This window comes from Limulus polyphemus, unplaced genomic scaffold (genome assembly GCF_000517525.1).
Source record: "Limulus polyphemus unplaced genomic scaffold, Limulus_polyphemus-2.1.2 Scaffold2429, whole genome shotgun sequence".
In the NCBI taxonomy this organism is placed as follows: Eukaryota; Metazoa; Arthropoda; class Merostomata; order Xiphosura; family Limulidae; genus Limulus; species Limulus polyphemus.
The window spans coordinates 58,374-75,374 of NW_013668039.1; the positions used below are offsets into that span (position 1 = coordinate 58,374).

General features: G+C 34.1%; 1 protein-coding gene across 7 annotated transcripts in view; it reads left to right on the plus strand.

Moving 5' to 3' along the window:
* LOC106466931 overlaps nucleotides 1-17,001 on the plus strand; it is a 166,652-nt gene that overhangs the window by 53,333 nt on the left and 96,318 nt on the right. For 4 of the 7 annotated variants that reach the window (XM_022395025.1, XM_013927249.2, XM_022395026.1 and 1 more), the window contains 3 exons: nucleotides 9,905-10,039; nucleotides 10,529-12,825; nucleotides 13,720-14,711. In XM_022395025.1, coding sequence (XP_022250733.1) covers nucleotides 9,905-10,039; nucleotides 10,529-12,825; nucleotides 13,720-14,711 — 3,424 coding nt within the window. Of the gene's footprint in view, nucleotides 1-8,325; nucleotides 8,431-9,904; nucleotides 10,040-10,528; nucleotides 12,826-13,719; nucleotides 14,712-17,001 lie in introns of all 7 variants that reach the window. The other 3 variants (XM_022395027.1, XM_022395029.1, XM_022395030.1) reach the window with 3 other exon arrangements.

Here is a 17,001-nt window from a genome sequence, read left to right on the forward strand (position 1 = left end):
AATATATATATATATATATATTTAATTTAAGAGAGAACTATTAACAAATCTTGCAAGAGAGGATGTGTCAGGTAGGTGTGGCAGGAATAGTCTGATCTTCTATTTATAGCTCTGTAACCAAACAAAATTGAAGGCTATAAAATTATGGTCTGTCTGAGCAATGATAATTTTATAATGAGTAATTTATGTTTAATTTCATAGTTACTGGAGGGGAGGTAAATAAAATAGAGAAAATACCTAGAAAAAATGTATCACGGTAGGGGAAATTTAGGATTTTTTAAAATATTGTCTTATAGAATTAAGAACTTAAAACTTATATACTATTAAAATATAGATTATTAGCTAAGATTTAATGTATACTATTTAGTATAACATAAACAAGAAGTAGTTTAATAAAATTTTGAATGTAAGACACTAAAACATTGTGTCATGCACAGCAGAGGATATCTGTGGTGATAGGGTAAAATAAAAAGAAAATAAAGCTGTTTTCTTAGTAGGATATTTATTTTAAACTATTTTCATGTAAAAAAACAAAGAGGTAATTTTTGTACTATAGTGTTTATATGCTTTTAAACTAAAAGGTAATGAGATCATTTTCATACTGTGATGTTTATATATTCATAATTTTTTAACTAAAAGACATTCGTAAAGATGTCCTGAGTTGTTTTATTTGCTTGTTTACCTTAGATCATCCTTAGGTTCTTGTAGAAAGTTGCTTCTATTATTTATTAAGTTTTATGATATTTGGACTGCAACAACTTATATATATTTTTGTATGGTTGTGTATTATTTTTAGAAAATTATATTTTAACTGTGCACATCTGACATATAGTGCTTTTCTGAGGGTATTTAAAACCATTTTTGGTCATAGTCCTACATCAGGCTGATAGTAGTTGTAATTAGAAATAAATATTACTAACTTCAAAAAAGTAGTTTGATAAAATACATAGATATTCCAAATTATTTTACCCTTCTTTGTCTACATTCCTTGCAAGCATTTTTAAATTATGTGCCATCGTATCCTGTAGATTTAATGTTATCCCTTGACAAAAGCAGAAACTAATTGTTGGATAAAAATAATTTTTCTTCCGGAGTTTGTAGTTGTAATTATATAATGCTTCCTTGCCTGTAATCTGCATTCAAATATCTTAATTGAGATCCATGTTTTTTATAAGCTGTGACCATTGTAACCAAATAACTTCATGTTATCCTTAATAACTTTATAACTTGTGATCAGATTAATGAAGATTGTGTTGAATCACATTATATTACTACAGCTAATCTGTTCTTGAAGTATCATGAAAATCATTGGTTTTAAAAATGCCCCTTGTCATTTATAACTCTTCATTTCAGGTGGTATGTTGACAATACATTCACCATTCTTCACTCACAAAGAAATGTTAATGAATATCAGCATTAATTAACCCATTTGCTACGGTCTTGATGGATTATGCCAACCACATGACCCCCCTCTCTCTTCTCACAAGATTAGCTGTTCTCATTTATTGCTGCCCTCTATATGCAAACATTTTTATTACTCATGCCACAAGCCTTCCACATACCCCTATTGGAATCAAATGATTCCAACGTGTGTCACATGCAAATCATTATGTGTCACCTATTCACCAATAGGATCATGATACACTCACATGACGCATGTGACTCCTTCTATGTGCCTGTAAGGAACTACCACTTCTTGTTTGGCAGTGCTTGCACTCGAACTTTTTTCTTTCCTCTTGTTTCGTATTTGAGATCGTATTTTCTTGAAGTGTTTTTTTTTACTTTATTTCAGTTCACTTACCCTTATTCCAGTCACATTTCTTATTTACTTAAAGCGATTTTGTCGCTTACATCACCATAAATTTCGAAGTTAATGTCACCACTTTGGGTGTTACACAATCAACAAGCTCTATACCACAGGCTGCAAGTGCTGCCAACCCATTAGGAGGTTTGTCTATGTTTATTCCCAGGGAGATTGAACATTGTATGGGTCAACCTTTATCTCCAGACATTGCCCCTTTTCCTCCTGAACCTATGGAACCTGGTCAGGTTGATGAGGTCTTTGATCGCCTGTTTCCACCTACTGATTTTGCCATGCCTTCCCATACCCTCCCTGAGGATTCTATTTGGCCATCCACGGTTTTTTGGAATTGACTATCTGCGTATTCCCATCTTGAAATGGTCTCGTCCTTATCTTAGGTTCATCCATCGAGGGGTGGTATACCAATTTTGTGCCCTACCCTTCAGTCTGGCTTCGGCTCCATACATTTTCTGTCTGTGGTACGAGCTTTTACTCTTGATCTTCAAGCCTTGCGGCTGCATTTCCATTTTTACATAGAAGAATGCTTACTTCTGATTCATTCCAAACAGGAGTCAACCTGTCGTACTTGTCAGCTACATATTGAAGCTGCTCGGGTAGGTTGGTTGATCAAATTGGAAAAGTCCTTCTTACTTCCTACCTAATATTCTCCATTTGGGTGTCTTTTTCAAACCCACATCAATTGGGCCCAACCTTCTCCTCTCCAACTCCATTCTATGGAATTGTCAGTTTGCCAGGCCCTGTCTACTCCCTCAATTTCTGCATGCAAGGTTTTGTTAGTTTTGGGGATGTGGTCTTCTATGACACCAATAATCCCCCTAAGCTATGCACATATGCACTCCCTTTAGTGGGTTATGCACGATCAATGGAACTTTGCTCTGGATCCCTTGGCTGCTCCCATCACCCTTCCTCCTTCCCTTTTATACAATCTCCTTTGATGGTTAGACAAGACTCGCACATCCCACTTCCTCCTACTCATCCGGACTTACATATGTTTATGGACGCATCCCTTCTGGGCTGGGGTGTGTGGGTTGATTACGAGGTTGTTGGTCTCTACACAAAAAATCTTTACCTATCAATGTCCTAGAGCTCCTAACCATTCTTTGGACTTTAGATCACTTTCCTCCCATTGCCAAACATTGTCTGGTAATGATCCATTGTGACAATTCCATGGTGGTGGCTTATATCAGTCACCAAGGTTGCACCCAGTCAAGATCCCTCTGTTTTCACACATTGTATCTTCTATATTGGGCCTACGAGCAACACATTTGTTTAATTACATGTCATGTCCCAGGTGCTTTGAATGTGGTGTCAGATTGTCTTTCTCACCCTGACAAGGTTTACCCAACAAAGTGGTCGCTTCATCATCTTGATTTTCCAGTGGATTTGCAGTCTTTGTGGTGTTCCTCACATCGATGCTTCTGCCACTGCCCTCAATCACCAGTTATCCCTATTTTGGTTTCCAATTCACGATCTTCAGGCTTTGACTATTGCTGCCTTCAGCCAGAATTTGGCACACAAATTATCATATCTTTATCCTCCTATCTGATTGCTTCATCAGGTAGTTTCCTGATCTGTGGCATGCTGTGCCGGGTTTTTCTCATTGTTCTCTACTGGCCAGCTCAACCATGGTTTCTTCATTTACTCCACCTACAATTATTCCTTCCAGTACCTCTTTCCTTATTACCCGACCTCCTTTATCAACTCCAGTCACCAGTTCTTGCACTTCATGTTCTCCGTCTTCACGCCTGGCTCATGTCCGGTCCGTGGTGAAGAGATCTCATTTCTCCTGTCATGTAGCTTCTCATTTGGCCCAATCCATCTATCCTTCCTCCATGGAAGTGTGTCAGCAAAAGTGGAAGGTATTTTGCATGTGGGTCCAAGCTCAGGGTTTTAAGGCTGCTTGTCCTACTGTTGCTGGTGTCTCAGATTTTCTCATGTGGCTTTCTGACCAGGGGTCTTCGGTCTCCTCAATTTCAGGTTATCAAGCAGCTTGATCCCATACCTTTTGCCTTTCTTGTTACCGCAAGATTTTTCTCTTACCCTTCTTTACCATGTTAATCCATTTTTTCAAAATTCTGCGACCTGTCCTACCAGATTGGGATATTAATGTGGTCCTCCCTTTGAGCCTATATCTTCATGTTCTTTAATTCACCTGTCCCTTAAGGCATATTTCCTTCTCCTAATGATCTGTGGGTGTCGACAGTCTAACTTGTCTGCCATCGATGTTACATGCACTCTTTACTACCATACTTATCTTCGCCTTTATCTGGATCATTTCTTCCTCCCCAAAACCTTGGCAGCTCATCAGGGTAACTCCTTCTTTTCACCTACTCCCCTACCCTCTATTTCTCATCTCTACTCCCGTCCTGATCTGGATAGTCTTCTATGTCCTGTGCACATCCTTTGTTGTTATATTGCCCACACACACATTCCTCCTGTGGTTCCCATTTCCATCTTTTTATCCCTTGGCAACCCTTTTTGTCTAGGGATATCTTCACCAATTGGGTTCATCATTGGATGCAATTGGCTTATTCCTCCTTGTCCCTTTCCCAGCATACTTTGTACTGTGTTATCTCTCATCAATTCCAACACCTCACCTTTTCCTACGCTTCTCATCTTTGTCGACCTCTAGAGGAAATCCTGATATTGGGCATGTGGACCAAACCTTACACATTCATCTCCCATTACATACATCATATCGTGGTTTCAGCTTCCTTAGATTTTTGCCTTCCACCTGTAGCTATACTCCAATCTTCGGTGCAACTTTGACACTGGGTAAGTCTTTATAATCATTTATTTTCTTTTAGGGGCCCAATCTTTGCACCTTCATTACTTGGATCCTGCTCTGGTGCCTGACCAGTTATTCTTTAACTCTAAATCTGCCCTGTATGCCATGTTGAATAGCATTTTCTTTCCATGGCTCTGCATGTTCACCTTTGAGATGGGGTGTTTCACAAGATCACTTGTAGGTGAATAACCTCACAATATTTGCTTCATAAATTTACCCGTCCGGTTCTGTACCATCTATGGAATTCATGAATAAAGCAGAAGGGGATAGCTGCCCATCCCTGCCATGTGTTGATTGAATAAATTGGTATGGTCTGATTTTCAAAATAGGTTTCATGGTCACTCATTGCACTGTTTTGGGTGTTGTTGTTCCTCCGGACTCTCCATCACGTTTTCCACCCTTTTCTTTTAGTGGAGTGTGAGAGTTCTTACTACTTTCCAGTTTCAAGCCACTGGGATTTTGGACCATGGAGGCACCCTGCTGGATGGGTTCCACTTAATATGGCTATAACCAATCAGTTCAGAGTAGGGTGGTAGTGTTTTGCTGGGATAGATGATGTAATATTCTCCGATTTGTGATTAAACATACAACAGAGTGAGACATCAAAATGCAGTTCACCCCTTCGATTGAGAGCCATCTTTCTGCCTCACATGGATGTCAGTACCCTATTGGCTGGTTTTGGTTTTCGAGTGAACCAATCAACATTAGCCCTCACACATGTTTCAAGTTGTCTATTTTCATTTTTCGATTCCTTCTATGTTGTGGGTCACTGTTGAGATACGTGGGACTCTTTCAGTTCTATCCTTGGCTCTCCCTTGTTCTCTCTTCTAACATTGATGTTATTGCTCTTTGTATGGTCTTAACCTGTTTCACAGTCACGAGAGTTGATTACATGTGATAGACTTCCTTTCAATACCAGATGTCACATTCCCGGATAGATAGCTCAGAGCTCATCCTGTTTAATACCCAGGAATCGGAGTAGTTCTGAATTCCCTGGTTCTTGGATTTGAGGTGAAGATGGTATGATCCTCACCCTACCCTATGTGGATGTCGGTATCCCGTGAGTAGGTTGTGGATCTAGTTAACTTGCTGAGTTACGGTCCACCATGCCCTAGCCACTCTACACCATGGGATGCATCCTCATTTACCCACTTTCTTATTGTGGGATTGAGTTACTATATCTTTCTCTGATTAAGATCACTTTCCTTCCACTTTCTCTCCCACTAGGATATGCTCCTCTCATTTTCTGCCCTGAATTTTACACATTCCTCGACTAGACGAAGAGTATGCCTGGATCAGAAGTGTTGCAGTTCCCCTCTTCTGATCTTTGGATCTGACTCATCTGCAGGGGTATCTTTTGGAACGTCTGTTCTTCCCTCGCACCAGTCCCTCTTTCTAATCAATATGGGATTCTAGCTAATCTTGAGTGGAGGGAAGTACCTTATCAGAAGTCATAATTTTCCTATACTGAAAATCTATTTCTGATAGGTATTTCCCTATTCTCACTCTTCCTCCCCACTAATTTCTGGTGCTTCCATCATCTGCCAGACTTGGAAGTGATAGTTCGGTAGAGGCACATTGATGGATTCACATGCATCACGTGAGTGTACTATGATCTTATTGGTGGATACGTGACACATGATGTGTTAGAGACATGTTGGAATCATTTTATTCCAATAGGAGGGTGCAGAAGACTTGTGGCATGCACAATAAAAAGTTTGCATATAGAGGGCAGCAATAAATGAGAATAGCTAATCTTGGGAGAAGAGGAAAGTACCTATTGGAAATACATTTTCAGTATAGGAAAATTATAACTTTAGATTTTTTGACATTTTTACAAAATTGCCAATCCACTCAGTATTGTTTCATTCTTGAGTTAGATACCAAACTAAGCTCCACTCTAAAGGATTTTGGTATATGTGTTTGTTACATTACAATTATTGATGCCTATATCTTGTGAGCTATATTATAGGGTTTTGCTAGTTTGATATGATTTGGTAGTAGTTAACTCTCTGAACACAAGAAGTTAAAAGTGCACGTCACAACCTTTTTACTCAGTTACATTCAAACTTTAATTAAACTACTTTATTATCAGTGTATGTCAATAAACTTATCAGCAAAATGCAGTTAACCCTCTCGCTACAGGCTTGACTGAATTAACCAAGTTCATGTCCCAGAATTTATCTTTATAGCTTTCACACTATAACTTATATATATTTTGTGTATCTTTCAGTAAGCATTTAGAGTCTTTTGTAGACAAAAAGTTAGAATTTTTAATCAAGTGTTTTCATTAAAAAATTTCTCGATGAATATATGGATTCAAAATGTTGACTACTGTGAGTGCAAAATGATTTTTATATTATGATTAAAAATACTTTTCTTCATCTGAAAGTTGTCATATTTCATGTGCATAATCTCTAAAACCTCCTAAATAAATTTCAAACGTTTTTTTTTAATAACACGTTTAATTATATCTGTTATTTTTTTTATGGTAACTCTATACGAGGTCAGATAATTTGGCCTCATATCCACCAACAAAAAATTCAAAATCTAAATTGCTCTTTTTTGTCTTTCTAGAATGACTTTAAACTATAATATGAAACAACATTTGTTTTTCATAAAAATAGCTTTAAACTAGTAACAGTATATATCTGTTTATACGTAAATATTATTGTTTTACTGTTCCTTGAACCGTGTCTAACTAATATTTGTGCCATATAAGTTGTAAATCACTTGGTGAATACGTAGCTCACATTACTCTATTTCATTTTTTTTTTGTTGTTGTTGGTTATGAGGTTGGTTGAATTGACTGATCCCGTTTTGAGATAGGGTAGAAAAAATAACAGATAAACTATAAAGTTTTAGTGAAAAAAAACAACATTTGAAATTCATTTAGGAGGTTTTAGGGATTACACAAAGGAAATTTGAGATGAGGAAAAGTATTTTCAATTTTAACATGAAAATTACTTTGCACGAGGACTATTCAAAACAAATACTCAATATATTCATGGACAAATCTTTAATTTAGTTTATTGAAAATACTTCACTAAAAATATGATTTTTTTTTGTATATGAAAGACATAATATGAACTGAAAGACTGCCAAATTTTGTGAAGATATACACACTATATTGAAAGCTAGAACTATTAAATCTATAAAGACTTGATCGAGTACAAAGAGGTCACCATGATAATAAAGTACTTTAACCCTATCAAACTGACCGAGCCCATGTTGAGAGAGTTAATTAAATTTTGAATGTAACTCGGTAAAACCTTGTGACATGTTCAGGAAAGGATGCCTGTATTTAAAGAGTTAATAAACTAAATTTAAATATTATATAAGTTTTAATTTCTTTCTTTCTAAAACAAATATTTAAATATATTCTCAGTATTCACTTCTGTGTATCACATGACACTTGTTCCCTCCAAAAAGCCCAATTAAACATTCATTCCACCTATATTTCAGCTTATGAGTCTTAATACAAAGTTGTAGTATAGATATTGCTGAAACAAAACCTAATTTTATAGCTTCCAATCATCTTGATTTATAGAAATATAAAGCTGAAAGTCAAATTCACATGCCATGCCCTCCTATCACATACTATCTTTAAAAAAAATGTTATTAATTCTTTATGACATTTTATATTACATTATTTATAAAAAATACTGAATTTTTTTAAATTACTGATTATAATGCTGGCTCATTCTTACAACAGCTTTTGAATTATTTGGCATACAGACTCAAAGTTGCAATCACCGAGTTCTGCTCAACCAGATAAGGGAATTATTCTAATGCACTCATAGCATACTTAGAAAGCCAGGTAAATTATAATAGTTATAGGACTAGTGTGTTGTTATTTTGTGTTTTGAATTGTATATTTGAAATAAATGGAAATTCAGTAACAACAACCCTAATGTAAAGTTCTCTTTGGTGGTTACAACATTGGTCAACTGGACTGAGCTTGTATAGTTTTAGGGTAAAGAAAATAATAGATAAAATTTAAGATTTTACTGAAAACAAAATTTTGATGTTCATTTAGGAGGTTCTAGAGGTTTTGTAAATGAAATTTGAAAACTGCAAGATGAAAAAAAGTATTTTTAATCTTACTGGAAAATCACCTTTTACTTAGACTTGTTACAGTTTGAGGCAGACAGTAAAAATACTTTCTTAAAAAATCTGATTTTTTGTGTACAAAAGACTTGCATTGTGTTCTAGAAGTTTACTAAATTTCATGGTTAATGCAAGGTTCATCAAAATGAGTGGGGTTAATACATGAATTTTGTGAGCAACAGTGGCAAGTTTTATTTTGATTTGATCTTACAGTAGTTAATATATGAATTTTGTGGGCTATAGTAATGGGTTTTTCTAGTTTGATTTGACATGGTAGTAGTTAATACTTGAATTATGTGAGCTATTTGTACTGGATTTTGTTAGTTTGATTTGATGTGTGTTGTACCTAATAATTGTATTATATGAACTATAATACTTAATTTTGTAAGTGTGATTTGATCTTGTAGTAGTTAATATTTGAGATTTGTGGACTACAGTAGTGAATTTTGCTATTTTGATTTGACATAATAGTAGTTAATGCCTGAATAATGTGAACTGAAGTACCAACTACTACTTTATTAACTTCTTGGGTTTCATATTAGGAAACTTCTACTGATAAATAAAAAATATTCACAATAGGTAACTTACCAGTTGTTTTATATACATTATGAATTAGCGAAACATACAATGGAATTTGTGAGTCTGTTGAAAATGGTTCTTCAATTCTAGGTTGATATGTTTTCATCCTAATGTCTGTCTGTTTTCTGACAGCTCTAGGAAATGAACAAGTAGATAATTTTTGGATACCTTGGCCACGGATAGATGTCCAGTTCTTTGGTATTGACGAATTAAAAGTGTTTTTAGTAGCACAAACTTCATTTGGCAATATGGTTCTGTTAGTACTAACTTCTAAGTTTTGCAATATTACTGTTCCAAGTTTTATTCTGTGACTTATCACTGACATAGACTTCTCCATCCTGTCCTACACTGTTTATAACATTTATACTTTGCTTTGTTATCCTGACAGTTAATTAAAGATGTTTGTTTTACAAACAAGTCATATAACTACAATTGTTATGACATGAATGCCTTTTCTAAGCTGGTGAGGGGACTAAAAAAAATGTGAATGCACTTGACAGTTTTTTAGTGATGTAACCAACTGTTGTTGTTTTCTAGTATACTCATGTATGAATCAAAAGAAAACTTGTTTTGTAAATGTTCCTATGTTAATTTTGTGATAATAGGCCTGTGTCTCTTGCATGGGAAGTACGCAAAACATCCTCACCAGGAAGAGCTGCATGGTGGCCTGCCAGTGTTGATAAATTGCTACCATCATACAAAACAACAAAGAGAACTTTTGATTTTGACAGTAATAACATGTGAGTGAAGGTTAAATAATTGTGGAGTAATGATATTTAAGAAAGCTTAACAAATTCTAGAGTAACGACATGTTAATACAGCTTATGATACATAAAAAATTGTACAGTAAAATAAATAGAATGGGTAATTACTAATTTTGTATTGGGCATTATATAAAAATATCAAACATTGATATTAATGATATTAATGCTGATATTTAAAATGAAACTTAAGAAATGTTTTTGAAATATTTTAAACTTTTTTTTGAAATATTTCATATTTTATGAATCACTGTATGCAATCACTGATATTCCTTGTATTTTTACTTGCAAGAAATTTGAGAAACTTGCACACTCAAATAATTTTGGTATTCAGCTCCAGATTTTATAGATGTAATAAATTACAAGACTTGAGTGATAGGAATAGTTGGTCTTGTTAAGTTTTACATGATAAGTAAGTAGTATAAAGTTATTTCACTTTTGATCCAATATTTTTGTTTACTTATTCAGGTTGAAGGTGACATCTGTGGCAACCCAAACTCTGTGTGATAACATGTCTGGTGACTCGGCAAGCTTATGTGTAAAAATGCCAGCAGGTTGCCAAAGAATAACACCTGATCCAACAATAAAGACATCAGTGATTGGTGATGAAACTATCATGTTCCCATCCAATTCAGCTGTTCCCTTGGTATCCGATAAAATATTGGCTAATTCAACTCTGACACCATCATTAGTTGGCAGTACAGTTACAGCTGATTCATATACTTCAACTGAAGTTAATAAAGTAATAGTCAGTTGCCCAGCATTAAGGTCAGTTTTGACAGGAGAAAAAGATTTGCCTTTACTCCCAAGTCATAAGGGTATAGTTATGTCTGAAAATCCATTAATACAAAATCAACATATTAGCAAAATTATATCATTTTCTAGTTCTGACCAGTTTTTGACTCTCGATGATGAAGGAACAGAATTACCAATTTCAGTGGATTTTGATATGCCATCTGCTTCTCAAGAAGGAGACATGACAAAAACATTAGAGATATTTGTTGGTAAAGTTGAAAGTTCTCCAGAATGTTACATGCAAGGAACGGATAAAAAATGTAAAATTCATAACATCCACTATAAGGGGAAACGTCCTGAAAGTAATCACATTTCTGAGCTTTGTGATTGGTCATCAGACAAATCTGAAGAATTATGTGTGCAGACAAGTACTTCTTGCTATTCAAAACTCAATAGTCCAGATCAGATTTCCTGTACTCCTGTTATAAGTAAAATCTCACAAAGTCATTCAGAAATTGAAAAATGTTCATTTACTCCTAACATGACCAGTGTAACAGTAAGCACACAAGTTGAGAAAGATCCTTCTTTGATACCATGTGCTAATGAAGGTTTATATAGCACACAAACATCAGTATACTCATTAGAATCTACTGGACCAAAAGAGATTCAGCCAGATTCAACTGAAAGTTTTCCTGTTATAGAAAATCATGATACCCAAGTTAGTCAAGAGCTAACTTCAAGTCCTGTAACTATTAAAGCTTCTGGATCAACTAAGAAACAGCATGAATCATTATTAACACAGTCTCAGAATTCTCTAAAAAGTACAGCTACTTCTACACAAGTGCATGATCATGTATCTAAAGTTAAACAACCGTATAATCAGGTTTCAAGAACACTGTCTAAACAGCCACAGCAAAATACAGTTACAACTGTTTCTAAACCATTACAACAAATTCAGACGTCCATGACTGTCTCTAAGCAACAGCAGCATCAGAGCCCAGCCTCTACAGCTGTTAAGCAACCACATCATACCCACACTCCCATAACAGTTTCTAAACAACCACATCAAACCTGTGTTTCTTCACCAGTTTCTAAACAACCACATCAAACCTGTGTTTCTTCACCAGTTTCTAAACAACCACATCAAACCTGTGTTTCTTCGCCAGTTTCTAAACAAGCACATCAAACCTGTGTTTCTTTACCAGTTTCTAAACAAGCACATCACACCTGTGTTTCTTCACCAGTTTCTAAACAACCACATCAAACCTGTGTTTCTTCACCAGTTTCTAAACAACTATATCAAACCTGTGTTTCTACTCCAGTTTCTAAACCACATCAAACCTGTATATCTACACCAGTTTCTAAGCAAATGCAGTACAGTCTTGTCTCTACAAGCTTTGCTAAACAACTGCAAATAAGCAAGACTTCTACAACTTTCTCTAAACAATCACAAAAAATGTGTACAGCTGTATCTGACCAGCCTCAAAAAAGTCAGTCTACCATGCTGATAAGTAAACAACATCAGACATCCACAGCTATGATCAAACATCAAAATAATATATCTGCTAGTGTGACTAAACAAAGACAAAATCTGTCATCAAATACTGCTACTAAACAGTTAAGGCATTTTCAAGTTGCAACATCTACACAACCAGTGGTATCAAAACAGTCTTTTAGTAGCAGTGCTGTTAAATCATCAGGAACAATTACTATGACCCAAAATCTTCCAAGAAAGGTTGAGTCAGTTGATAGTGTGGAAGCTTCATTGTGTGAAAGTGGACAGAAGATGGGTTCATCATCATCATCCCTAAGCAGCTCATCTAGTGGTCAGAGCTGGGCTGACAAGGTCAGAAGGTCAACTTCAGAACTGTCTGATAAGTTTAAGGGATTAAAACAAGAACAGTATGACAAAACCAAAGTTTCAGAACTGTCTGAAAATTCCAAAGCATTACCTGCAGAACATAAAGAGATTAGCTCAGAACTTAAAATGAATATTGAACCATTTGTATCAACACCTGACAGAGATGATGGTAAGTTGCATAGAACTGTTAGATCTTGAAAGCTTATTTGATGCTTTTGTTGCAGTATGTTGAAATTAGTCATTTTCAGTTATACCTTAAAAATTTTGAAACAAATTTCTTTTACATTTGGTGGAAACCATTTTTACTTGTGGTATATCATTTTGTTAATGTGGGATAAAAAGTAAAATTTTACAGCTTATTATATCATGTGAAAATTAACTCTCTTAGAGCAGTAACATTATGGAATCACTAAATCATGAGGATAGCATTCACATTTGAAGATTGTTTATTTTAATCCTTTCATTGTGGCTGGGATGTATGTTTCCCATTGCACTGGGAAATGTACATCCAGCGATGGTGAATGGGTTAATAACTTACTCTGTGTTATTGTAGGATAGTCAGGTTTATTTTATTATGTAATAATTTGTTTTGTTGCTAAACCCATTTCATTCATCTATGTTTTATGTTTAATCAATCAAATCACTTTCATAACAAAGGACTGCACAAGTTGAGTTCAGTAACAAAATTATAAACAAGAATATAAAAAATTAGGTTTGACTAAGTGTAATGTTGGATCACTATGAAAAAATTTGTCTTGAAACAATATTTAATTTTATTCTACAAAGTGGTATTTAGACAATGGAATCTTAGTACCTATTTTGTGAAAATATTTCTAACATAAAAATCATTACTGGGAAATTTAAGTATTTTAAAAATTATATAGGCAAGTTTCTGATATATCTGAACTAATATGGGAAAGCAGTTTAATGTCTTAATTTTGTAGGGGAAAATATATTTGTGAAGAGTGTTAAAGTAGGCTCCGATATATTTCTCAGCAACTCTAATCAACTTTAAAATCAATTTTATGCTGAAATTAAATTTTGCTTCTTTTGTTAAAACTAGATGATTCTGGTGGTTGGGAAACTGTGTATCGTTGGCGTGGCAGGTCACGGAACTCTCCTCTTAAGAGAATGAGTCCTGGAGTCTCTGAATCTAAATCCACAGCTTTAGGCATGGCTAAAGTCATGGTTGTGACCCCTCCAAACAAGCAGTCTTTTGGATATTCTCAAAAGTTTTTAAGAAAAGAGGAGTCAAAACATAGAAAGTCAATTCTCATGCAAAGAAAGGCAGATCAGCATGTATATAAAGTATGTACTCCCAGGAAAGGCCCAACCACTGCTCATTCTATGCCTGCATTGAACTTTAGCCTTAATGCATCAGAAAAAAAAGACTCTGGACAGTCTCGGGGGCATAAGAAAGAATCTATGTTTGAAAAAAGGAAAAATAATAAAGGGAAGGCTTTATCTGCTAATGACTTGAGAATTCATGGCAATAAATCTGACAATGATTTCACCATTCCACAAAAAAAACAGATCAAGACCGACAGACGAATTGATAAAAGATGTAATTCGGGCAACAGAAAAATGAATCAGGCAGACATTGCCAGTAAAACACTTTTCTCAACTCGCCAAACCTTGAAAAATATAAGATCTTCTCACATGACACTGGAATCCAAGGCTTCATCTAGTACTGATTCTTCAACAACTATTTCTGATGAAAAAAATATTTATTCAAGGAAAGAAAAATGTCAAAATGTGTTTGGGAATGTTTGTTTGGATGATGCTTTGACTTCAATTAAAAGGGAAAATCACCTGAGAAACAGTCAAACTGTAGACTATAATCAGTTTAGTGAGTCTTCTCTTAATTATTTTACTGGTCAGAACAACTTAGTAAAGCAACCCATTTTAGTTAGTGGAACACAAATTAAGGAAGAAAAACATAATGGAAAAATATCCTCTCTTGAACTGCACATTTCCAGGAGTTCATCACCTGAAGGGAAAATAAGAGACAGAAATATAGATGATGAATTACAGTTATTAGAAGATAAAGACATGGTTTGTCAATTTTAATGTATCATTCGTAGAATACTAATTTAAAGCAAAAGAGCAAAAGTTGATAAATAATAATTTTGTTTCATCTACTTATCAGAATGTTTTTTGCTATCTAAAAAATTTAAAATTGTACATATAACTTTAAGTTTACATTTTATAATGATGAGGACAAAAAAAAGTACCATTTTATAGCATTACTAGGACAGTTATTTCTCATCAGGATAGTCAGTATGGCTTTTGGCTGCCATAATGGTAATAATTGAAAAAGTGATAGAGAACTTATCTTTCATTGGATTTCAGATTTTATTTTTGTAAATAGTAGCATAACATTCAATTAATTGTACTAAAGTTTATTATTTAATGAAGTTTGAAGAGAAATTTAATAACAAAATCTCAAAATACGTTTAAGACTCTAAATAAGCGCCCTCTAAGAATAAAATTTTTTTTCAACATTTTTAAAGTTTTTTCCTTGCACTTTAGCACTGGTCCTACCATCTATGATTGGTATTTAAACATTTTTCTAGTCTGTTTTGTTTATATAACAGTGTCTGAGTGTGGTAAACTTCAGTTGTAAAACTTTTAGCCAATCCTACTCGAAGGTGTCAGTTTCAGTACTGCTGTATTTCACGTATGACAAATCATAGGATGACAAGCAAAGCATGTGGTGAAACTTTGTTCTCTGGACTTTATAATATGAATGTGTGTGGTGCTTATTATAGTAACTGCCATTTTATGTAGAGGTTGTATTTAGTAGTGGTCAATAGTACTTTTTTATGAGTCTTAAAAAATTTGCTTCTGGAAAAAAGTGCATGGGATGTATGTGACTTTTATGATTTGTATAGTAGCTTAAATCATGCTATGTCATATATCTATTTATATTAATCATTATATTGAAAAATTAACTCAAAATGGATATATTTTTAGGAAAGAAGCTTATCCATGAATGTTAGGGTTAAGATCTATCGAGTGGCGAGTGCATGGTCTTTATCTGAATTAGGCTTAGCACTTTGAACTGAAAGAGCTTGTGATTTTTATATTATTTTGCATTTAGATTAGCAGTTTCAGTTTACTAATTTAGCATAATTTTATATTTAGTTCATTATAAAAATATGATTCAGTATTTAGAATGAAACCCTTGTGTGATTTGTATGAACTACTAGTACCACGTAAGAATTTTATATTTTTCCTTCTTTCTATCTTTACTTTGTAGTAAGACCCACACTTCTTTTGTTATTGCTTTATAATTAAAACAGTCTAACTGATATATAAAAAGCTTATTCTGATATTTTGCAAAGGGTTTAAAACTTAGTGTACAAGGGATAACAATAAAACCCGTATGTAAGCTCTGAAACAGACTAAACACATTCATCTCAATAATACAGTGGAAGCTGGGACATTCTCACATTTGGGGTGTCAATACACAAAAGAGCTGAAGTTTCCAATTCCAATATAAACCTTGCCTATAATGTAAGGAATTTGACCAGGACTAATCTTTTAAGTGCTGTAAAGTGATTTTCTTTGTAATTTGTGGTGTCTGTCATTTGGTAATCTCTTATAACAGGATGTATCATGTAACTAGGGTCAGGCGGTGTTATTCAAACCACCTCTACATTCACTAGTAGAAGCAATTAGTTTTGTTTCTATAGTGAAACAACATACAAGGACATGTGTTGAAATAAACTTGTTTGAAAGTTCAAAGAAATAATATTCAAGTACCGAAAAGCTTTTTTACTATCATATCTACAGTAATGTTCAAATATGCCTGCACTAGACTGAATGAGAGTGACCCCCAACAGACGTAATAATTTACGGCAAATGTACGAAGTTCACGCTGTTAACCCCATGGTTTTTTCAGCACAATAAACAAAAGTACGGCTGCAATGAAATAAAAATACACTTATCAACAAAATTAACATTTTTTTTACGTACATATGTGAACGTAAAATCATAGTTAAAAATAAAAAATACTTGTTTGTTGATTAGAAATATTATTTTTGGCCTTGTATATTACTTAAAACTGTAAGGAAAGTATGTGATTATTAAAATATTAAAAATAGACAAAATTTTCATTTTATGGACAGTAAAAAGTTTTGAGAATTTTAAAATAATGTGCTAAAACATAAGTAAGAAGTTCAAATCCGGAACAAATATAAATATTGTAATCATTTCTTTTAAATACAATTTCCTAATGTAATTTTCCAAGGTATTAAAGATCATAATGCAAAAAAATAAAATTTATCAAAAGTAACAGACTTTATGTTTTTTAAACTATGTGCATTTATGAAAGTTCTTA